The sequence below is a fragment of the Delphinus delphis genome, chromosome 9 (assembly GCF_949987515.2).
Source record: "Delphinus delphis chromosome 9, mDelDel1.2, whole genome shotgun sequence".
Lineage (NCBI taxonomy): Eukaryota > Metazoa > Chordata > Mammalia > Artiodactyla > Delphinidae > Delphinus > Delphinus delphis.
In genome coordinates, this window is record NC_082691.1 from 91,476,919 (window position 1) to 91,502,549 (window position 25,631).

The following is a 25,631-nucleotide window of genomic DNA, read 5'->3' on the forward strand; positions in this document are numbered from 1 at the left end:
CACTGACATCTGTAACTTTAAATATATGTTTACTTTATATCAACAGATTCAGGTTTGGTTGTTGAAATTTGGTTTTCTTGTCATTTTAATTCCTTCCAGTCATCTAACGTCCATCATCTTTTAACTTCTAGGTCTCTCTAAGTAATCTGGTGACGAAACCCAGCAAATCATCCAGGCAGCCCTCATTTCCCTTACCATCAAACTTTCATGCAGCTCCCAACTCCACAGCTGGTCACGGAGTAATTATCCACTCAGAACCAGCCATCTTTCAACAGAGAAGGAAAATATATGGTTTAATTCCACCTCTTTACAACCCACTTCTCCTGACCATTATACACTCCAGCAGATTTCCTTTACTCTTCTTCTCTCATCTGTTTAGACACAAACATCACAAATAAAGCTGACTTTATTTGATGACCCATCTTCACTGCTGTTCTCAGTTATGTCCTACCAACTTGTTCTTCCTCATCCTTCTTCCCAGGGATGCGACCCACATCCTTCAAAACCAAGCACAAATGACAGATTTTCCACTGAGCCTAGGCTGCTCTCCACGACTGAAGCTGCTCAATTCTGCTTCATGTCTTCACTGTGTTTCTACATCTTAGGTGGCATTTACCTCTCTCTGCCTCAGATGTGTAGGCATCTCACTGACCAGGGCTATTTCAACCAACCTGTCTGGCCCCTTCCTCTCACCACCATATATGTATCTCTCCCACGAGATGAACACTGATCAAAAAGACAAACCTTCCCAGACATCTGAAAGCTACTCTTTCATTAAAGATTTACATGTGGCTGAATTCCTCTCCAGAATCCACAAATACCCTGACCAATGATTTAGATGGTTGTGTCTATTTTCCCCACTGGGGAGTACACTCTTTGTGGACATCAAATGAACATCTGATTCATCTTTGGACCTCTCACTGCATGTAACAGCATCTTTGAATGTGGTTAATTAAACATTTACTTAATTCAGTTAAGCCTCTTCTCCTTTATCGTTTTTAAGCAGTGTCATAGAAAAATAAAGAAATATATAAAGAAGGAAAGATATATAAATTCTAAAAGTCGAAAAACATTTTATCTGTTCTTTATCTACTTTCCAAATTCTATTTTTTTTTTTATCATTTCCCAATACCTCCAACAAATTCTCTAATCTTACTGCTTCCACACCATCGCTAACAGGTTGCCACCCATACTCTACACTCTACAAACTATAGTTTTTATGGTCATCAATGCTCTGGCCCCAAACACAAGGACTTTTCTCAATCCTTGTGATTTTTTTCATGTCTACAGAATTTAACATTGATGATTGTCCTACTTTTCTTTTCATTTTTAATAATGAAACTTTAATGCAACCATAGTTCTCTCTCTATCTCGCAGGATTCTCTCCCTCCTCTCACTTTCTGGGTATGGATGTTCTCCCAGTCTTCTTCTGTTCTTTTATTCAGTAAATGATCAGGTCTTGACTCTCTCCCATGGGATAGGCATTATGCTAGTGAATACACAATCCCACTACAGTGTGAAATACAACAGTTATAGTAGTATTTCAAGGTGTACTTGGAAACAGAGTAGGTGCCAGGCTATGGCCCCTATGCTTGTCTACTTCTACCCTCTCCATTGGAAATCTCATCCTCTTTACATCCTCTTTCACCATAATACAGATGGTTCAGGGATCAGTAACTTCTATCTTGACCCCCGTATGACTACCCACTGCTGCTATCTGCTGTTGTGTGGCTTCACCTGATACCCTGCACCCCTAAAAGTCAACAAGAAGGAAAATAACAAGAGCTAACATTTGAGTGGTTACAATGAGCCGGGTGCTGTCCTGTGTGTTTTATTTTTTCTTTTTTAGTTCATTAGTCCTCACGAAAGCCCTATGAGTTAGGTACTAGTATTATTTAAGCTTTGCAGCTGAGAAACTGAAACAGAAGAGATTAAGTTGAGATTAACCAAGTTAGTAAGTGGCAGAGCAAGGTTATGAACCCAGGCAGCCTGGCTTGCAAGCCAGAGCTCTTCAGGACTACTCGATTGCAACCCTGCCCCCAAGCTCATCATACACTACCCTTTACATAGAACTTAGTTAATTGATTAAATTACTTAATCGCGTTGGAGCCCGGAGGAGGAGGGACCACCAAAATTTTAAAACCGATTCAGCAAGGCTGGCTACAGTAACACGGTAAGGCAGCATGGCATATCATTAAAAGCTTGGTTTCCAGAATCACAGTTCTTGGGTTCAAATGCCATCTCAAACTATTCAATAATTATATAGTCCCAGCTAATTTATTTGACTTTTCTATTCCTTACTTTCCTTAGCTGCAAAATGGGACTAATAGGATACCTGCCCCATAGAGCACTGTGATGATGAGATACTGAAGGTAAAGTACTTAAAATATTTCCTAACACATGTAAAGCGTTCAATAAATGTTAGCTTTCATTCTTATTATTACGATGTCCTGAATCATAGAACGTAATAAAAAGGTGCGTGATGAAAAAAATTTTGGACTTTAGCATCCAGACTGTGAACTACTCTCCAAAAAACACCCCCACCAACCAGCCACTTAATAAAAGTTGCTAAGATACCAACTTATTATTCTGAAAATTTAAGGGCAAACAAGTAAGCATTTTTTATGTATTTGCTGGTCATAAGGGAAAGGTCTCTTTATAGAAAAATTGTAGCTAAAAAATGAAGAATAAAAACTGGAAAAATCACCCTTTAGCAACCCCTAATGAAAACAGATTTAGGTAACAATCCTTAATGGATAAAATTATAGATGAAAGACTGATGGACAACTTTATAACAGATGGATTAGGATGACACCTCCTGAATTCACAGATCAATCTTAACGTCACTAAGAGTGAACAACCTGATATCATGTTCCTTTAAAAGCTACACTATAGAAAAAGATACCATTACCCATATTGTCCTTTTGCCAAGAAGTTAAACCTGAATCTAATGTCTTTATATCTAAATATTTCTACAAGAAATATGGGCCATACGGAAAATCATTTTAAAACACAATAATAAAATCATTTAATAACACAATAATAATCAGCCAAAATTAAAATATGAGATATTCTACAGGTTAAGTGACCCAATTTATTCAATAAATAAATGGCAGGAAAAATAAGAGAGGAGATTGCTATAGATTAAAAGAGATTTAAGAGATCAGTCAACAAAAAGGCAGTTGTAGACTCTGGATCCTAATTTGAAAAAAATAACTGTAAAAAAAGATATATTTGAAACAACCAGAAAATATTTTAAGGATGCCACCTCAAATTATTTAATTTTGATGGGTGAGATAATTGTATGTAGTTGTCTTTCTAAAGTGTTATCTTTTCAGGAAACAAAATGAAGCATTTACAGATTAAGTGGTATGCTAAAATCTGCTTTAAAATACTCTAGCAAAAGAAAAAAAGGAAGACTTCCACTCTGGGGAAGACAGAGTAAATGGGGTGGGACCAGGAGAAAAATGGATGTGGCTCTGAAAAGGTAACATAGGGATACCTGCGGTGATGGAATTGGTCTGTGTCTTGACTAATCAATGTCAAGATCCTTGCTGTGATGTTATACTATGATCCTGCAAGATGTTACCATGAGGGGAAAGTTTGTAAGGGGTACATGGGATCCTTCAGTGTTATTTCTTACAACTGCATGTGAATTTCAAAACAAATTTAACTACAAAAAAGAAAATATGGTGTGGCAGGGGTTAGGTGAAACAATAATAGCAGAAAAGTTCAGGGTTATACACTTTTATGCTCAAGTGTCTCATTTAGTTATTTTAATGTTTACTAGTATTGGCATTGCAGATCAGTTCCTTTTCAGAAAAGATGAATATAGAAAAAGATGTTTAATGATATAACATACCAATAACTAAGGGTTATTATTTAGACATAGGATGAGAAAAGCATTGATTGAAATGAAGACCAAGAAGGACCTGACCTCAGACAGGAATATATCAGGTATATGAGGTCTTGGTTCCAGAATTCTGACAGTGAGTTAAAATCTGTATATTTAAATGTAATGTTGAACAAGACACATAGTAAAGAAGTGCTTTTATAGGAAGAGATGAATGAGTATGATGTTTTGTCAGTAGTATTCCTTATAGGAAAGAAATAAGTGACTAGTTAGAAAGAAGTGACGACTAATGTGTTACTGAATATTGCAACAACAATTCAGGATGTGAAATGATAATTGCAGAGTTTGTGTTTCAAGTCAAATTTCTGTATCATCTGTGGTGCTTCAGGTATAGAATCTGTTTTATGTCTTTATGAACATTAAAAATATCTGTGACACCAAAAAACAAAGTTCATGGTTATGGAATTCATTATGACCTTCTCTTTCTCTTCACTTGCTTGAAAATTTCCACAACCAAAAGAATTTTTAAAGTTTAGAAAAGTAAACTTAGAATTTCTCTGCAGAGTGGTAGTCTTCTGATTTTTCTGTTCTATCTTCAGGGGCCCAAAATCCCATACCACTAGGTCATCCTACACACTCATGCTAGTTGTTTCCTTCTAAAATACAGTTTTCCTCTATCATTCCTTTGCTTAAAAGGATAAAGTTTACATGAATCAAAAATCTCCCCCAGGCAGGCCTGAGCAACCTTATGCTCATGCCCTACACACCTCCTACACAAACCTTCCACAGCACTCAACCTAGTCTCACGGTCCCATGAAGATAATTTTGGACAAAGTATCCTTGCTTGTGCCATTCTCCTGTTGGTCATTTCCTTCTCCACTGACCTCAATCCCACCCATCTGTAAGGAGGCAGAATGAAATCCACCTGCTTCATGAAGCTCTCCCTGATCTTTCCTTAAAATAACTATATGGTTCTTCAGAGCAAGAATTGTCTATTATATCACAATGCCTAGTAGCCTTCTTGATACCATCAAGGTTTTTGATGAAAAACGTGTTGATTTAACTGAATATTTACTATACAGCACATGGAGAGATTACTGAATTTTAGGGGAAAAACACACACAAAGAAGTAAAAATGTTAAAGAGGTTTTAAAATAACACCAAATTGGAAATCAGTACACCTGAATCTCAGACATAGTACTGTAATTGACTTGCTATGTCACCTTGGACAACTTACTTAGCATCTTGTGACATTCAGCTCTAAAATGTAAAAATAACTAGATGTTTCATTTTTTAATGTGTAGATACTGTACTCGCCTCTGGAAAACAGTTCCCAAGGGCTTCCATGGATTGTAACTTGAAAAGATGATTCCTACATGTTACTCATCAGAGGCAAAACTTTTATATAAAACACATGAAGCAAAACAGTGTCCCTGATCTACCAGTTTTTAAATAAAACTGAGTCAATGAGAATACACTACATGATAATTTTGGAGACCATCTGAAGTAGGACTGCCATATCTTTTAAAGATACTACATTCAAGAAGACTCCCTAAGGTACCCGCACCCCGGGGGAGGTATAATCTTCTCCCTGTAACATTAAAAGTCTGCCATCCCATAACTTGGAGATGACTATCTAAGATGTACAGTACAAAGGTAGAAACGTTTCTATCACAGATTAGGACCTTGTTGAAAAACTACCAAGGTCTCCCAGAATATAGCAGCAGAGACTCTCCAGGACAGAAAGTACAATGAGGATGGAATACAGAATGAGATTAGATGTTAAGAGGATAAATTCTACTTTGCCTTAAGAAAAGAGTGTTGCTCTCTAAGCAGGCCTTGTGTACTGGGGAAGGTCATGACCAACAGTCTGCATTCGGGTTGGAAGTGGTGGTAATAGCAACCAAACAATGGCACAGAGCGCCCTCACAGCCACTCCCTGGGGTTGCCCAGGCTGGAAGAGAAGAGAGTTGCGTGAGAATCAGCTGTACCCACTACGGGTCCTTAATGAACTCAGGAGAGCACCCATCAAAGAGAACATTAGCACCTGAGTGGGGAGGAAACACTCCTGCTGTGGAACTTTGATTTCTTTAGGAGGTGGAGGCTGCTTCCATGAGAGCCCAACGCAGAACCGTGACGGGCTAATGGGATGAGCTGGGAAGCAGAGGACCTTGGGGATGAGTGAGCAGAGATTGTAAGAACCCAGAGATTCGTCAGGGGGAGAAAAGCAAGAAGCAGCAGTTACTTTTTCTCTGTGCTGGCCCAGCAGCACCAGGGTTCCGGCAGTTACCTGAGGTTTCTTCACCTTAATGATCCAGGTGGGCGGGACAATAACAGCAGCGTGAGCCCCCAGGGAGCAGGGTTCCTCAATCTGGTGCAGCATGAAGCAGGTCACCTTATTGTGAAACTAAAGGGAAAAACAGGCCAGTAAACAATTCTGTGCAAAGGACGATGCTGCCACAAGAAGGAATAAGTGCATGTATACATACATACATATACACACACACACACACACACACACTCCCTCTCTCTCTCTCTCTCTCTCTGAGGTCACACGCTCTCGTCACTGCCCAACCACCCCAAGAACTTAGAGACCAGATTTCAAATTCATTCCACTTTACAAACTGATAACGATTGATAACAAGAAATCCATCTTACAGGACAAGCCGGCTAAAATTTGATAAGCTTTTAATAGGATATTTACATAAAGATGTTAGAGACTTGGAGGGGTCTACGAAGGCTAACTTTGCACATAATTTTGTTTCACTTGGCTGGCGCTGGTGACAGACTTGGTTGATCTGGGACGATGTCCAGAAGGAAACGAAGGCAAGCAGAAAGGCAATGCCGACCATCTGCCTCTCCTTTTTCTATCCATAGATGTAAATCCTTCCCAGGTCGTCCTTCCAGTGTAGGGGACCCAGGAAAGAAGATGTCTCTTCTAGAGAGCTGTTAATCCGAGAGGGAACAAAAAGACTGCTTCTGCTAGGTTTGTCTAGGACCACTGAAAAAATAATGGTCCTGTCATACTTGGCAAGTCTAAAGTGCTTTTGGTTTTTGAAAGGAAGTAAAAGTAGACTAATGATCATAATGATACCGCAGTTCTAGGGGCTTAAGTTTATACCCCAATGGACTGAGTAACCTTAGGCCAATCACGTCTTTTTTTTTTTAGATGTTGAGGGTAGGAGTTTATCTTTATTAATTTATTTATTTTCGCTGCGTTGCGTCTTCGTTTCTGTGCGAGGGCTTTCTCTATTTGTGGCAAGCGGGGGCCACTCTTCATCGCGGTGCGCGGGCCTCTCACTATCGTGGCCTCTCTTGTTGCGGAGCACAGGCTCCAGACGCGCAGGCTCAGTAGTTGTGGCTCACGGGCCCAGTCGCTCCGCGGCATGTGGGATCTTCCCAGACCAGGGCTCGAACCCGTGTTCCCTGCATTAGCAGGCAGATTCTCAACCACTGCGCCACCAGGGAAGCCCAGGCCAATCACATTTTCAATCATCTTTTTTGGTGACTGTGAAGTGACAATGAGTGGTAACATTTGTTTTCTAATGAACATAAAATCCCCATTAAATTAACATTAGCTTCTACTTGGATTATACTTAACTATGACCACATAATTTGTCATCTTAACTGAAACAATTTTAAGAATGAAAGGGAGCGCTGGTAATAATTATGCTGGAACAGCAGACATAAATTAGGGCTGTTACAGGAAAACTGGCAAATATAGCCACCCCAATTATGTCACATCAAGGAAATTGTCTTTATCGCTGAATATCGTCAAGATCTGACATTATCCATGGCAAATTACTAAATTAATTAAGCGTGAAATACTAATTAATAAGATAATAAATAATTCCCCCTACCACCAGTTACTTGTGATCTGCAAACAATTTGCTATACCAGAGAAATGTCATTTGAATTCCTTCTTTAGAAAGTGATTTTCTTTTAGCAATTCAAATAAACCCCCAAATGAATGGCCATTGCATTTCTAAAATGGTAGGGATCTCAGAGACTGCCTACTCCAATTCTCTCAATTTATACCCGAGTAATCTCTAATCTAGAGAGACTAAGAGGTATGTCCAAAACTGCAGGACTTCTAAGTGGTAGAGTCAGGACCTGAATCCATGAAACCCAGCTCCCAAACCCAGTTTTATTTTCTGCTGCAGGAAGCGCCCATAGAAGGCACTTAATTGTTTGACATCAGATATCCTAGAAGGAATTATCTGTAGTGTTAAAATACACCACCACTGTAATCTGTCTTAAAATGTTCTGTGTTTTCAGTCCTTGAAAAATCACGTTGTAAACCTGGGAAACTCAAAGCTATCAGGACTTGGAACTGACCAAAACTCTGCCACAGGGGTCAAGCGAAAGTTGTTTTTTAGTGATTCAACTGGACTACAGATTAATAAAAAGAGAGCACATGTGTTCACTGTCAAGTGGGACTGAGTTCCCAAATTAAATAACCCTGGATCAACCACCTAACCACAACCTGGCAGCTACGGGGGCACGAGCGGGCACATCCTATCTGAGGCCAGCTTGATGCCATTTGGCAAGTAACGTCTCACCAGATCAGGGAAACCAACAGCACAGAGTTGGGGACCCCTGGGCTCTTAATCTGCTTCTTCCTGTCCAGGTGGAGACATTGCTTTGATGGCATAGTCTCATTCAAGGACTAGGATGGCCTTACGTTTGTGAACATGTTCTTGAACAGAAGCACAAAGATTATTCGTGTAACAATTAACCGAAAGGAGATGGAAATGCCAAGAATAAAAAATGTGCCAGGAGGGTGACACACAGAAAGCACTGAGCTTTCCAGACCAAGGCGTCCCTACCTAGTGACAGCAGATCCTCCTGACAGGTGCGGGCCTAGGGAAATTATGCCAGAGAGATTATTAGGTTGAACCTGATGGAACTGCCAAAATTCAAAAGTTTTTGACCCACAAAAATGTCAGTTTCATGTGTTTCAACTAAATGCATCTTCTGCTCCTGCCCTATGGCTCTGTTTGGCAGGTAAAGCTGTTGTGTGTCGAGTCCTGATGTTTTCCTTCCAACCCTTACCCTCGCTAAAACAGCACAGCCCTTTCTTTTCAGGTTGGCTGTGCAGTGAGGGGACAATGTATCGCAATTATACAGTCATTCAAAAAAACAAAAAAAAAAACCCCAAAAAACAGGTGAATTGAGAGATTAGAGCAGGGGTCCAGACTTTTTCTATAAAATGACTGGATAGTAAATATTTTAGTCTTACAGGGTCATACTGTTTCTGCTCCAACTACTCAGCTCTGCTGCTGTAGCATGAAAGTAGCCAGAGATGATACATAAAGGATGGGCATGGCTGTGTTCCAATGAAACCTTATTTATAGAAACAGGCAGCCGTCAGATTTTGTCTACAGGCCATAGTTTGCCAACTTATGAGTTACAGTATACATTGTCTAGTTAAAGAAAAAACAGGTCCATAGGCAAACAAAAAAATGAACCATCTAGCTGGGACAGAGCTGTTAAAAAATGAACAAAAGATAGATAAGAGAGGAAGAGTAAATAGGGAAATTACCACTGGATCCTGATCAGTATATATGTTCCAATGTAAGAAAGACTTACATTTCAATGAGCATACAGCCAACTATAACAACATCGAAACCTAAAGAAGGATACAAGACCACTCTTATCCTAACATAGCCCCATTATAAAAAAAAAGTTGCCCACATCCAAAACAGAAGAACCAAGATGCCTGAATTTCTGTGTCAGAGGGATTATCTAAGGTTGCAATCTCCCACTATAGGAGTCATTGACAATCTAAGGTAGTGGGGAAAATGTGGCGTAAGAGTGAAAAGCCCTCGATTCTAAACCCAGGGATAGAACCAGGAGAGGATTTTCCAATCTGTGATCCCAGGCTTCAATGTATAAAGGGGTTAATTTATAGTTTCTTCCAGCTCATTTATGCTATAGTTCTATAGTTTTGATCTGTCTTTCTTCCTCCACAGATCCTATGAGAGAAATAATACATAAATTAGGAGAACGTTCCACTTACAGACAGGAACTCCAGCAATGACATAAGTCGATTTTGATAAAACACGAGCCCACTTTATTTTATCCCCAAACTTACCGCCTGCTTGCACCAGGAACAGCTGATAGCCACAATCTCTTTACTGTGGAAGGAGAACTTTTGCTGGAAGCCCTGGGATGTCAGAATAAGAAACAGAGAATTAAAACCACTTCAAACACAGTATGCATCCGCCCTCCTGAAGTCCAACGAAGTAAGGCCAGGCTTAAGGTAACTGGGATGGCAAATGCCACACTCGGCACTGCGGCATCTCCAACTTCTACCACACAAGAGCTTCCTATCCCAGAATCCTCTGGAGTGTGACAGAGGAGGCACCAGCATTTCCTTAACACTACCCAAAGTCAGACACAGAAACGTTGTTCTTTTTCTCCCAAGTAAATGAGGTTCTGATACATTTTTATAGTAAGTAAAAGAAAGAGCCGCTTTTGGTTCACATGACTCTATAACAGTCATCCATCTCAGAGGTTCTATACAACCTGAACATGGAGAACCCACAAAGAGAAGTGAAGCATGAGAGAGGCAGGTGACCTAGAAGTGAGAGTCTGGGAGATGTCCCAGGGTAGAGGAGGAAATGCAAACTCTTTCATCATCCCCCGGGGATGTTGGACTCAAAACAAGCAGCTTTCAATGTCCATTTTTTGCCAGCAAGCAGCAATGAGATGAATGGAATAGCAAACACAATCCTCTTAATGAACAAACAGAATTACTTTTCCATCCAGGAAGGAAGAGATGCTTTTTGGCTGCTTCTGTCCCTGCCAGAGAGAAGTACGCAGTAACGCTCAAGGAATTTTTTTTAGCTTTCCCAAAGCTCATCCATTTCTATCTCCCTGTGAAATCTAAGCCAAACAAAATAATGCAGATCAATGACAAAAAAATCCTAAAACAAGGCTTTTGTAAAGTAATCCAAAGAAAACAGAAAGATGTGACGGGCAGGAAAGTTTTTAAGGCATTGGCTGACTAAGTCTTGCTTAACGTATACAGATAACTTTAAGTTAAAAAAACCCAAAAACTCAATTTACACATTATTAAAAGAAGTCCCAACAGCATTTTTGCAGTCCCCATAATTCCCACCTATCTGCAGCATTTTATATACTAATGAGCATTTCCTCCTTTTGGGTCCTCTCGCCTCTCTTGGGTTTCCTAAAACACATTCCAGGTCTCCTTGTCCCTCTCCAATCTCCTGCATGTGGACATAAGACTGGAACCAGTGTCAATCCTCTGTGCTCTGCAATTCCTCCTTGAATCCTTCTCTTTTCTCCCCAGCCTCAACTCTCACTTCTAGAAACAGGACCTCTTCCTTAACACCGGACTCTCCTGGATTCTGAAAAGTTTCTCCATCAATATCCCTTTCTCAACAGCTTAAGTAATAATAGAATCTCTCAGGGAAGAGGAGTTCACAGAACAAGCATGAGTCTGCTCTCCTTACAAAGGCCTGCTTGGAACGTTGGTCCTTGGCCGGCATTCGGGAACTTGAGCTTCAGGAGGAGTTCCAAGGTTCCCAGAACAGTTAAGGGTGACTGACTGTGCCTGAACTGTTTGTACAAAGAGCCTGATGTATGCTGAACACCTGCTTTCCTTCTGGGAGTCTGGAGGTTGGGTATGTGCTAAGCAGGTTACGTGCTTATGTCACCTGCCCCCAATAAAACCTACTCACCGAGCTTCTGATGAAACTAGGAGACAATATTTCACACGTGTTGTCACAGCTCATGTTGGAAGAACTAAGCACACCCTCTGTAACCGTTAGAAGACTTTTGGAGCTTCCACTTGGTTTCCCCCGGACTCTACCCCACGGGCCTTTCCTTTGTTGACTGCGCTTCGTAGCCTTTTGTTATAATAAATCACAGCTGTGAGTAATATACAGCATCCCATGAGTCCTCCTAGTGAATACTGAAACTGGGGCGGTCTTAAGGACACCAGACATACTCATCTCCCCACAAACAATGAGTCTTGCTATACCTCCTCTGTCAAGGAGAATACCATCCCCCCAGGAAAGGATGCACTTCTGTAAAACACACAGGGACTGAATTATTAGGACAGGTTGGTGTCCACAGGTTTACTGCTGTGGCAGCCAGCCACCACCTGCACAGCCCCTGGCATCAGTTATCACTGCCTGACAGAAATAGCTTCCAGGGAGGACACTGAGTCCAGTGGACCACAGGGTTAGGTAGAGAGGTCCCTTCAAAGATGAGGCACAAACTATTCAATGTGAAATGAAACGGCACTAAATAGGCAGGAATGATTTCACATCAGAGTCACTTGAAAAGTTCTTCCTCTTTGCTCAAGCCACTCTTGATGGACTGAGCAAAAAAAAAGAGATGAATAAAACTTCTCTTCAGAGCTATAGCTATAGAGCTCTTTCTGCTGTGTACAGAAGCCAGCCAGCAGGCAAGAGCAAGCATGCTGAAGCTGGTGCAGGGCCTGAGCAGGGACTCCTGCAGACAACCCTGGCTGTGTGGTGGGATTCTCCCATCCTGGACCCCACGTCCAGCAGGCATCAAGCCCCGCTGAGTGGTCACGTCACACGTGGACGTCTGCTCCATCTGCTAACTTGTCTCTCCATCGATAGTCTGTTTCCCCCTGTGTTCTTCATTCTATCCTGGGCCATGACACCAGGGAAAATGCTGCTGTTGTTGTTGTTTTTAGTATCAGCCTCAATCTTAAATACTCAAATGACTACTTCTTACCCCGAGATTACAGAACAAACTATTCATACTGACATTCAGCGCCGTCCATAATCTTCTCAGCCAATTTTTCTACATCAATCTCCCACTCTCAGCCATTATAAATTCCTGTCTATAGTGAGATGGGATTAATAATATTCTACAACATGCTTTATTCTTTTATGTTTCCATTTTTTGCCCATTTTACCATTTTTTGCTGTTTTTTTAAATTCCCAACCCACCATTTAGAGTGCCTACCACTATTTCATACACAGCATCTGAATTTTATTTCCACTACAAAATCCAAAAAGAAAATGTTCCAAGATCACCTTAATTCACTGTAACCTCTCCTCCTAACCCTACAGGCCTCACCACCTGTATCTCCCCTTGGCAACAATGAACAGCTGTTCTAAGTTGCTGGTTATTTTACGTGCACATGTGTTCTCTCGCCAATGGAATTACAAGCTCTTTGTGAGAAGTCCTTATAATATTTCTTAATAGATCTCTACAGCTTAGCATAGTTCTTTGAACATCACAGACATGGCATGAATATTTTCTAACTGAACAAGAACGTCAGTGCTACCACACTGTAACCCGACTACAAACTTCATGCTAATCCAGACTTTAAAAACCTAACCCAAACCACCTGAAAATACGCCCCCTCACTCTGCTCTCGTCCAACCGCTCTAAACACAGCAAACATGCTAGGCAAACCACTTAATCCTTTCCACTTTCTCCCTTCACCTGGGAATGGTAATAAAAATACAAACCTCTCCAACGCCTCTGAGTAGTTATAAGCATCAAATGAGGCAATGCATTTGAAAAGTTCTTTATAACACAGTACACGTAAGTGAAGGAGTCCCTTTATTGCTGGAACCTCTTCCAACCCCTTGCTGACAAAGTCCTCTAGTGTGCCACGTGTGATTAGTTAGCAATACTCTATTCAGTGGTACAGAGTGAGAGCATTAGCCCATCCCTCTATCGATTATCGGCCTTCTGACTTCAAGGAGAAATAGATACAGTTCAGCGTAGCCCTGACAGCCAGGCTGAAACTAGAAACAAACAACAAGGCCAGCCACAACTGGGGCACTGGGCGCTGTGCTTATGCAGAACTGTGATGGGTCCCTTGGAAATGAGCCTGGTCTAACCAGCTCTATGCTTTGTTTTGGATTCTCTAGTCTGGCAGTCACAGTGGCCATGGCTTCACGATTACTATCTAACATAAAGACATAAATAGATCCACACTGGAGCCTGCAGGCACCGAGTTCCTACAGACCACCTGCAATGGGGAGGTTTTGGCTGGGATCTCAGCACAGCGAAAAGAGCCAGATTCCTAATTACCCACTTTTAAATTCTGGCCCAAACCTGATACTATGGTACTGACAGATGCCCTAACTGAATTTCAGCGGACTCTGGCTTTTAAGGGCTGTTCTGGCTCTGTTGCCTCTTTCTCTTGTGCAATCTAGGGCATATACCAAGTAGCACTCAGTTTTACAGGCTTGGCCGAAACCAGGTAAAAGCGCTTTACTTGAAACAAACTCTTTTATTGCTTACGGATTTAACTGAGGTTTGGGTGAGGGAATTTCCTGACTGTAGCCTGACTCCCTGTTCAATTTGATCCAAGAGTTGATACTGCTCTTGCCTCCAAAACTTTAACCATCACCAACAAAATAAACCTCTCTAGATCCACTTGCATATTCAAAGCTCACCAAGTATTACGAAAGGCAAACCCAAGGGAATGATAAAACTAAATTAATATCTATCTTAACACAGAGAACTTCATTTTTGCTCAAATACTCCCTTTCATTTTTGAAAAATGTATATACTTTTACACATTGTATATTTAATATCTAAAATGTTCATCTCACATTTAATTAGATGCAAAGTTCATTATTTCTAGAAAAATTTAAAATAAAACTATTATAGCACTTTTGTAAACTTATCCAGTGGGATAAAAATACCACAGCAATTTGATACTCACAATGTAAAAGGAAATTCTTCCAATCGGAGCCCATCTCAAACTGGTTGTGCCGTTCCCATGTAACTGCTTTTAACCAGCGGAAGCTGACAACCAGTGATGACGTTTCAGGGTTTGACCAGCTGAAGCTGCTGAGTAGCTAAGACCTTTGAGTGACCTAGGTGCAGAGCCACGTCGATCAACCTAATTGAAAACTTTTTTCTAACGAATAGAAAACGACATTTGTTTGACCTTTGAGTGACCCACATGCAAACTCACACTGACCTAATTGAAAACTTTTTTCTGACTAATAAAAATTGGCACCTGTTTTAACCCATGATCTACAGACTTATGGACTAATTCTGTCCTATCCAGAGCTCAAACTTCAATCTTTAATTAGCAAAGTCACCATGAGCGGATCTCTTTCCTTGTACTTGCTAATTGTTGACTTTTTCCCGTCAACAAACTATTCAGCCCAGTTTTCCACAGATAGGTGTACCCTTGCCTGGCAGTGCGAATCACTGGATATTAGGCTAATTTTATAATATGCTTTTTCCTTGGCTTTATCACAGTGTAAAAATTGTACCATTAATACTGCAGTTTATGCAAGATTAGGGTTCATTTACTCATAGAAAATCGAATTTACCTGAACTTCCTAAAACTTCCTATACTGATTTTACTGGTTTTAAGCTAAAATTTTTATAAACACTCAAGATTTTCAAAATGTAAACATACACTGAATTAAAATTGAATTAAAATAAACAACATCTTTATAAATTGAATTATGGTGACCAATTTTTTATAACTTCTGACAGTGCTGCAAATTATGTGAATGTACAGTTACATTATTAGAATTATCATTGAAAAATCTAAATTCTTGTCCATTGGGTTTAACTATAATATGCTTTATGGCATTAATTAAGGGCTCTGAAAGTTTATCGATGCCCTTTATTGTCCATAATATGCCTTCTGTCAAGGGTGATCACTGACTCACGCACATAGATTGACATTTTATTAGTCCTCAGTAGAGCCTCTGCGTCCTTCCATTCTAATGTTGGTAATTACGATTTATTAACCCCAGCCAGTCAGTCTTATTATCCTCAGATAGTTTCTGCTTTTTCCATTAATTTATCTGGCAGTCCCTGATACAAGCTATAGGTCATAAATTGAGTCTCCTGGGGAGAGCGGTGCTGGGAAAAGCAAAATTCAGGGCACAGGATTCTCAGCATAAGTTAACACTGTTACCACAGACTTGTCAGACTGTATGAAGAGCCTAAGACGTGATGTCCAGAACACTGTCATCAGAGGCAGATGACTTCATGGAAGTCAATGGCCTAACCTTGCAATTAATGTATAATTGAAATTAAGCCTATAACAATAGCCACTGGTTTACATTTCAATTTAAGTGTTAACTATTTTAACTGTGATGTTTATATTTCATATTTTTATCACCCTTCTGATTCTAGGATAAAAATGCTGTATTCAGATACTTATATCCAATATGGCCAAAAGTGCATACAAAACTTTAACTGTTGGGTTTATATCTTTGTCCTAGAATACCAGGGAAGTTCCTTACATGAAAATATCTACCTAATGACATAACCAGCTACAATTATAATAATGGTCTTCCATGAAAATTAATGTCCATCCCTGACTGCCCCGTAATTGAAAACCTTCCCAATAAAAAGTATAATTTTAACGCTGATAGTATTCACCGAGAAGGTTGTTTTTTGGAAAATTTGTTTTTAACAAAAAACTATTTTTTTAAAGTTGATGTTACCACAGTTACCAGCTACAAATCATTACAGATATTCAGAGAAGCCATATAATCTATAATCTTGCTGACAGTATGACATTCCAGGAAATGACTGGCTGTACTCTCCACTCTTAACTGAGGAAAATGCGCTTTCACTGGTAAAACTAATTACACTTTCTTTTTGTTCAAACTTAGACTGTTTTGCTATAACAGCCCCCAGACAACTGAGAAAAAGACTTAGAAAATTTGCCGAAATGACTCTGATTGTGTCCCTCCTGGCTTCATGAATTTATGTCAAAGGAATATCACCAGATAATGCATGCCTTAGAGAAAGAAAAGATTCTGCTACCTAGCAACAGTTTTGACTTCACTTGGGATTTTAATAGTCAACTGATGGGTTTTCCAGCTGTCCCTAATATAGCAACTCTAGCAGGCCTACTTCTGTGAGATTTTAATTTCTGCTTCTTCTATCACAGCAATTCTGGCATCCCTACTCCACTTAACATGAACTGTTTTTTTGGTGTTTTTTTGTTTGTTTGTTTCAAGTTTCAAATGACATCCTAGTGTTAGATCTACTCTTCCTGGTAGTATCTCAGATGACCTAATAATCTTTTCACACTAATGCACGCAGCCAGAAACGTGCAGAGGCCGCTCAGAGAGAAAAAGGACTGCATCTCAAAAGATCTAGCTGTGTCACCTAACCAATATGTACCAGCAGGAATGGGAAAGTGTGTATGGGACTGGGTCCTGAGAGTGCAGGACAAAGGGGGCAGGGCTTAAAGCTGGATAAAAGAGGGTTTCTCAATGTCAGAGCACTCATCTACAACAGAGAATTTAACACATTATCAGGAACCCCAGAAGATGGTGCTAACACTACGACAAACACTAATAGCAGAATGGCGTTTGAAAACTTGAACAAAAAAACAGACCGTGTTAAGTGAAGTAGCAATGCCAGAATTGCTGTGATAGAAGAAGAAACAATCAAAATCTCACAGAAATGGGCAAGTTAGAGTTGCCGTGGCATGCCAGGGACAGCTGGAAAACCCATCAGTTGACTCTGTCCTGCAAGAGGGCCTAAAGGATATTCCACTTACCAAAACTATAAGAAATGTGCTGGTGAGAAGGGTGTCATCGTCGTTGAGAAGCTCTCCTCTGTGTAGGTTAGGCCTGATGGTAGGAAATCCTACAGAGTGAGCGCTCTTGATACCAATAAATATTACAAAGTTCCAAAATAATAAGGAACATGTGGCAGCACTTAACCATTAAAGCAAGGTGGGTGCAATTACTGCAAGACTGAAGTTCCTGCCATGGGGGCTTGACCAAATGGTTAATACAGCACAACCTTCCAGAGGCAAGATAGACCATCAGATAAAAGACGTATTAATCGATAAAATAAAAAGAAATCAAGAATGGAGGATCAAGAAATATGAGGGCAAATGCTCCAATAAAGGGTCATGATATTTTGCCCCATTTCTGGACTAAAGGAAGTTTTCAAAGATAGAACCCAAAGGGCAAGTTCCCAGGAGAATCCTGCAACATCATAGCAAGAGTCTATGGCAACATTTCCCCAGATTCTATCTAAAAGGATCTACTTGGTCCATTTACTTGCGTAGTTGTACAGTGGGGAGAAAGAAATGTCCAAATATTTTAAAGACTGTTGGGCAAGAGTCCAGGTCAACATGTATACCCAAGCACTGGTGTATGAAGCAGGATCATGGTCCCCTACTAGAGTAGGGATGTATGAGGTCCAGTTTAAAAAAAGGAGTCCTGGATCAGGGATGGTTTATAGAGAGTCTACTGTCTCCACAAACCCAGCAGGGTTATTTCCCCCGGTCCCTAATTTTATAACTGAACATGCTGGGAGTTTGGCAGAACTCCAATACGGGTTTCTTGCCCTGTTGCGTAAGTGCTGGCATAGTAAGAAAGCCCAAGTGAAACACTCAACCACCCTCCCAGTCATATCTAAATCAAAACCAATGTCACATTCTCAGAAGCAATAGGTATTAAATGATTAATTTTGTATGTTATGATAATGTTATTGTGTTTATTTTTAAAAATTATTATCTCTTTATGTGCCACCCTTAAAGACTAAAGGAGGCAGTGGTGGTGTTCCCCAAAATATCCCCATTTAATTCACCAGCTGGGCTCCTACAAAACCAGATATTATAGTGGAGAATAATGCTGGACTACCAAGATGCAACCCAGTGTACTCTAATTGTAGCTACTGTGTCAAATTTGGGATCTTTTGGCCTTGAGTATATGACCTATGGTCGTTGATTTAGCAAATGAATTCTTTTCCTTCCCTCACTGAAAGGAGAATCAAAAACCATGTGCATTCACTTGTTAGGGTTAACAGTGTACTTTTACAGCCTTGTGCCAGGGCTTTTAACTCTTCTGAATCTTATCCAAATATAGTGCAAAGTAACCTGAACCATATGAACATTCTGAAGAATACCACTTGGTCCACCATATCAAAGGTATCATATTAAGGTGGATGAGCAAGAAGTGGCAAGTATATTGGAGGTTTTGGTGAGACAGAAGGTGGGGAGATAAGCCCTATGAAGAATCAGAGGTCCCACACATCAATGAAGCTTCTAGGGTTTAGTGGGCCAGGGCATGCTAGAATATCCTGCCCAATCTAAAGGACAAATTATTGCATTTCACAATTTTAACCACTAAGAATGAAGCATGGTACTCTGTAGGTCTCTTTGAATTCTGAGGCAGTATATTCCACACTTAGGAATACTGCCTCAATCAGTTTATTGGATGATATTAAAAGCTGCCAGCTTGGAGTAGAGCACAGAACATGAAACAACTCTGCAGTGGGTCCAGTCTTCAGTGAAAGTAGGCCCTGTCACTTGCAGCAGGCTCCATGCTATTAGAGGCACTGGGTAGGAGAAAAGAGGCGCTATAGAGTTAATGACAAGCATCAATAGGAGAATTACAACATAGACTCTAGGATTCTGAAATGAGGTCGTGCCATCTGTAGGAGAGATTTGTATATCTTTCAAAAACAGCACCTGGTATGTTATTATGTTATGGTGGAGGAATACCTGAATCACCAGGTAGTCATGAGATGGGTTCTGTCAGATCCTTAAGTCATAAGGTTGTGTGGGCCCAGGTGCAATTCACTGTTACATTTAAATGAGAACATACGGGATCTGGCACCAGCAGTACCAAAGAACACAAGTAAGACACATGAGTAGGTAGCTCAGACTCCCCATATTATCCACTGTTATAATACTAGGCCTCTCATTCAACTCACACCTATGGAAATATGGGGATCCCTTATGACCATCTGAAAGAGAAGGAAAAAGCTATGATAGGTTCATGGAGGGGTCAACTTGGCACATGAGTCCAAGCCAAAAGTAGACTACTACTTCACTAAAGCCTACTCAGGAGTTGTCCTGAGGGACAGAAGTGAGAAGAAATCCTCCCAAGGGACATAACTTCAGGAAGAGCAGCTGGTCTCCCACTTTCTGTGAAAAGATAAGTAGCCTGATATAAGAATATATAATGACTTACAGATAGTGTTGAATGACTTGGCTAGTTGATCAGGGGCCTGGAAGGAAAGAGGAGATCAGGGGAAGAGGCACATAGATGAACATAAAGTGAAGATCACTGTACTGCACATTAATGCCCACCAGAAAGCATTCACGGTGTAAGAACTAAAAACTTAGATATAACAATTCAGACTCCACACGTTGTCATGAGCTATCCATAGCGCTATGGGCTCAGAAGTGGAGTAGGCGTGATGGCAGTGATGAATGCTACGGCTGGGTCCAGCAGCATGGGCTTCCACTACCACCACTGCTACTATCACTGCTGACTGTCTAGCCTGCCAGCCAAAGATACCAAAACTGAACACTTAATATGGCACCAACCCTGAAAGGGAACCACCAGATGCTTGGTGGCAAATTGACTACACTAAACTCCTTCCACTCTGGAAGTGGGAGCAAGTCACCTTGACCAGAATCAACACATATTGTAGGTATGGGTTTACCTTTTCCTTCTGCAGGGCCTCCTTCAGCGCTACTAAGCAAGGGCTTACAGGGTGTTTGACCCACCAACACAGGATCTTATACAACACTTTCAGACCAAAGAATACATTTTTGTATTCTTGAAATGGAGGTTCAGGAGTGGGCATATGGCCATGAGATACATAAGTCCTACCACATCCCACACCACCAAGAAGCTACAGGCCTGACAGAGAGATGGAAAGGTCTTTTGAAGATGTGACATGGGCTTCAGCTTTGAGATGGTATCCTATGAGCACCATCCTCTAGTCTCAGTATATTGACCAAACTCATGATCATTTAATGGGGCTGTGTTTCCATGGTAAAATACATGGGTGCAGAGACCAAGGAGTGAGAGGAGGAGGAGCCCTGCCTACTATCACTCCCAGTGGTCCACTTGGGGAATTTGTGCTTCCTTTCTCCACAACTTTGGGCTCTGAGAGTCTGAATACCAGATGGGGAATATCTCCACCATGGATAACAGGAGGACCTTAAACCTTAAACTACCACTGCACCAAGTTACTTTGGCATCTTTGTGTCAAGAGACTAGCAGGCACAGGAAGGCGTCACCATCTTGATCCTGATCATTAGGTGGGGGAGAGTTATTTGACAATGGAGGCAGTAAGAAAATATCTGGCACCCAGATTATCCACTGGGGCATCCTTTCTAATTCTTTGAAAACTTTTGATGGTCAATAGACAAGTGCAACAGCCAAGACCAGGGGATCAGACTGCATAGGGTAAGGGTCTTGGTCACTCCACCAAGTAGGTCACTGCTAGAGACTGAATGCTTGTGTCCCCTCAAAATTCGTAGGTTGAAACCTAATCCCCAACGTGCTGGTATGTGGAGGTGGGGTCTTTAGAGGGTGATTAGGTCATGAGAGTGGAGCCCTCATGATGGGATTAGTGTCCTTATAAAATAGACTTTTATAGCTCCCTTGTCCCTTTTACCATGTGAGAACTCAGAGAGAAGATGGTCATCTATGAAAAAGAAGTAAGCTCTCACCAGAAACCGAATCTGCCAGCATCTCAACTTTGGACTCCTAGCCTCCAGACTGAGAAATAAGATTCTGTTGTTTTTAGGCTACCCAATCGAGGGTATTCTGTTACAACAGCCCAAACAGGTGATCACCTGGACAAGAAGAGTTAACTGAGCGTGAGGTGACTACAGAAAGAGTGGTTGACGAAGGAGATGATGAACATCAGTTGCAGACTTAAGACCAGCTGCCAGAGACAGGGCTGTAGTGTATCCCACTAACCTTCCTCTTAAATGTTTCCCCAGGAAGTCAGCCCAACCAGAATCCCGGAGGAACTTTTCCGAACATGTATTTTATGAAGCAAGTGACTCTGAGAAGCACAAGGGACGGACTGTAGTAGATGCTGATGTTCCACCCAGAAAACTCTGCTGCGGGCCTGAGGCACTCAGCTCATTCTCCCAGTTGATAGGAGTGCTGGAGGCTGATGGCTTTCCAGGGAGTCACCTTTCCATCCTTAAGCATTGCCCTAAGCCTAAAAGAGTCACCTTGGCCAAGGACAGCCCACATCCAATGACTGGTCAAGGCAGGGCAACTCTGAGGGGCTTTTCCAGATCCTTATGGGATTGGCTGAGGCCTTTGTTGGAGCTGCACTGCTGTTCAACTCCTCCTTCTGCACAATCCTCGTGCCTTCTCTTGCGAAGTCTTTTCTGAAGAAAGAGCATTAGGGACCAGAGTGACTAGAGCATCACATTAGCTGTAACTACTAGGACACCGGCCATGTCAAAGACTAGGGAAGCAGTGGCAGTAGCAAAACATCTCTACAGGTGAGAACTGAGTGACTTAGCCACCTGGAGACCACAGCAAGGAACACTCTGCTTCCGAGCCCTCAGCCTCTATCTGCCCTTTTTACAAACCACTTTGAAGTATGAATGACATACAAAAAAGCTGCACATATTTAATGTGTACAACTTGATGAGTTTGGAAACAAGTATACACCTGTGAAACCATCATCACAATCTATGCCGTAAACATATCCATCACCTTCAAAAGTTTCCTCCTGCCCTCCTTGGTTACTATTATCTTTTGTGATAAGAACACTTAATATAATATCTACCCTCTTAGAAAAGTTTCAAGTATTCAATATAGTATTGTTAACTACAAGCACTATGCTGTAGATCTCAAAGACTCATCCATCTTGCATAATTGAAACTTTGTACCCTTTGTACCTCTCCATTTCCCCTTCCCCAGGTGAATCGGGAAGACATTATGCTCAGTAAAATAAGCCAGACACAGGAAGACAAATACTACATCATGTATGATACCACCTATATGAGGAATCTAACAGAGTCAAATGCATAGAAGCAGGGAATAGAATGGTAGTTGCACTTATCTCCTTCCTTGATACTCAGCCAAGGAGAGAAAGAAAAGCCAGGCTTCCAGCAGCTATGTGGGCACAGGCTCCATGGAGAGGCTAGATTTCTCTGGACTTGTTGTATTACCAACTTTACATTCTCAACAATCCTCCTGAGGCTAATGGCATCTGGACAAACATACAGACAGGCGAGTAACCAAACCTGCCTAACTAGTGAATGCATTCTCACCCTTAAACTTCCTTTCCTTGTTCCTAACTCTGCAGGGCCTCTTGAGAGCTGACCTCCAGGGCTCACACATTTTTAAACCAGTAAAGAATGGTGCTTCTTTACTGAAGGAAACATCCCCCAAAGCTCCAGGTCAGTACTTTCCATTATTTTTAGACTCTCTAATCCCTTTCACTATTCATCCATATCTCAACCACACCCCCATGGAATGTCTTAAATCATTTGTGTCATTTTTGCAATACAAAAATGCCATTAAGGATACTTCCTTTAGATGGGTATATTTCAATTATTGCACAAGTTCATTTTAAATTCATTTTTAACAATATTCATTACAATAAAGAGTAGTTCTGACATTTTCCCCTTTAATTAGTGCTACCTGCAATTTAATTTACTTTAATTATATATGAAAGTACATATAATTTATAGATGAATAATTCATAATTATGTGACATGTTTGGTTAGGAAACTGGAAGACATCAGAAATGCAGACCAAAGTTAAACTATGTATTCTTGTGTTAAAAACTGCTTTCATGATTTGATGTTTGAAATTTAAAATTTTTAAGTTTTAAAAAATTAGCTCATTTATTTTATAACTTTTACATATGTTTCCAAATGAAGAAATAAAAGATAAAATTTCAAGTTGTAATTGACAAGCATATTTCCACAACTGCCATACTGCTGGGTTTGGATGGTTCCTTTAAAAATAAAAGGTCAAATTATCTATAATCATGACTATCTTTTTTCTTTGCATATTGATTTTTTTTTAAGTACTACTAGGGATAACTCAGTGTTGAATAAATCTTGATCGAATGAATGCAATGTGTAGATGTGGTGAAGATCAGTAAAGAGGTATGTTTGCAGAATAAGTATGTAGCTTGCTTTTAACCATTGGCCAAGTATAGATTTACACTAAATATGGGCTGGATCAATCCCACTGTCCCTCTGGATCCACTCTCCATCTTTCTCTACCCTGTGTCCTGTTGTAAAAAGTTCACTTTTATGGATTGCCTCAACAATGTCCCTTGTGCTCTGGTTTCTATTGGGTTTGGCCACTGGAGACTGAAGGTGAGTGAAGTTGGGATATTTATTCCCCCAGCTGGTAGATCACCTCAGGCTGGCTAAGTCTCATGACTTAGTCTCATGACCCTTTTAGACTTGGCTTGACCACAGATCCCTGCTGTTACTAGCCTCGAGTTTTTCACTATCCCTTGTAGTTTCTTTTCTGCTCACACATTTTAAATATTCTCTTTATTAAACACTTATCAAATTACATAATTTGAGTGTGACAGCTCTCTTCTGCCTGGACCTTAACTCTTTCATAATGTAGGACTATGAACGAAAACAATGTAAAACTACATGATGGTCATAAACATGGCAGCCTGGTAGTCAGTGAATGTTAAAGCAACTGAGCGACTGAATCACGAGCCGTCTCATCTGATATTCATTATATGACACACACACTCAGCCAAACGCATATTCAAGGCTTGAGAGAAAATCAGTCTCTAATTAGTCTCAAATATTTACTGTTGATTCTAAAAAGTAGAAAATGAAACCACAAATACTCTTAACCACAAACACTCACTAATAACCCCAAAAGTTTTCAAACCACTGGTTTAAACATTTTTTTTTGCCAAGTAAAGTATTTTTTACCCCATCCCAATGGATAAATTATGGAATAATGTGTATAGAAGTCTGTGTGGAATGGTTTAGAAATCTCTGGATATGTAAGAATGTACAACCAACTGTACTGATGAAAACTATGCATAGCACCAAAGTCTGAAATGAATCTTCAATCCCTTAATCTGCAAATGGAAAGAGAGTCACTCACTAGTCTTCCTCTAATCCAGGGGAGAAGCCAGGCTCCAAAGAAGGGTTATTTATTATCCAGCAAGGAGACACAGGTTTAAGACCATCATATGCCACAATTGCTTGAGTCTCTGAGAATCCATAAGCAGCTGGATTATAAACACAGGACATGAATATAACAATTCAACATTATGGGAACTTTACGTGAAGAGCTGGGCTCACAGATTTCCCTGCGGAGAGCCGTGATGAGCAGCGAGCTGTGAGTGCTCTGAGATGCCTGCCTGGGGACACTGGGCAGGAAGAGAGACATGGTCACAGCAACTCAGAGTGCAGGGTGTCCAGTTCTTCCCCTTCGGTTGACCACACCAACAGAAGACAAGCCAGAAAAGGGAGTGAAATGCGACGCTAGGGAATACTTGTCGCAAGATATATAATGCTTATTGATTTTCTTTTAATAAAATTCCTCCAAATCTATTATGGCTTGAAAGTTGCTGAGGTGGTGCCAGCTACTAGGTTGTCCAGTGAAGATATTTTCTCCAAAGTGAAGAACCTGTTCATCCAGATCCTTCCTACTGTCCACATTTCTGACCTCAAAATTGGCCACGCCCACCTGTTTCTTCTCTCTTACGCATACACAGGCACACATTCTTATGGGAAAGTTGTAGACAGTCTACAATCCACTAAGTAAGAGAAGATCCAGAAGCCCTAGGGCAACAGCAGACAGGGAAGGAGTAGACGGAGCCAGCGAAGGAAGGTCATGTGAGGGTAGAGGGCTGACCTCCTTTTTCCCAGCCGTGTAAAATGGCTGGTAAGCAACTTTCAACTCCTCCTCTCTCCCTCCCTCCTCCTCTTCTTTTTACCTCCTCCCCCTTTTAACCTATTTTGCCTGTCCTCTTTCCAGGCTAGAAAGGAACCAGCTGAGAGTCACTGTGTTGAACTGGAGGAGATAATACC

The 25,631-nt window shown here is 40.8% G+C and overlaps 1 protein-coding gene across 2 annotated transcripts in view; it reads right to left on the reverse strand.

Annotated features, from left to right (window-relative positions):
• Positions 1–25,631, reverse strand: part of DGKI (diacylglycerol kinase iota) — a 447,265-nt gene that overhangs the window by 216,648 nt on the left and 204,986 nt on the right. For both annotated transcript variants that reach the window (XM_060020018.1, XM_060020017.1), the window contains exons 7-8: positions 9,951–10,022; positions 6,144–6,260 (exon numbers count right to left, since the gene is read on the reverse strand). In XM_060020018.1, the coding sequence (XP_059876001.1) occupies positions 6,144–6,260; positions 9,951–10,022 (189 nt within the window). The remainder of the gene's footprint in view (positions 1–6,143; positions 6,261–9,950; positions 10,023–25,631) is intronic.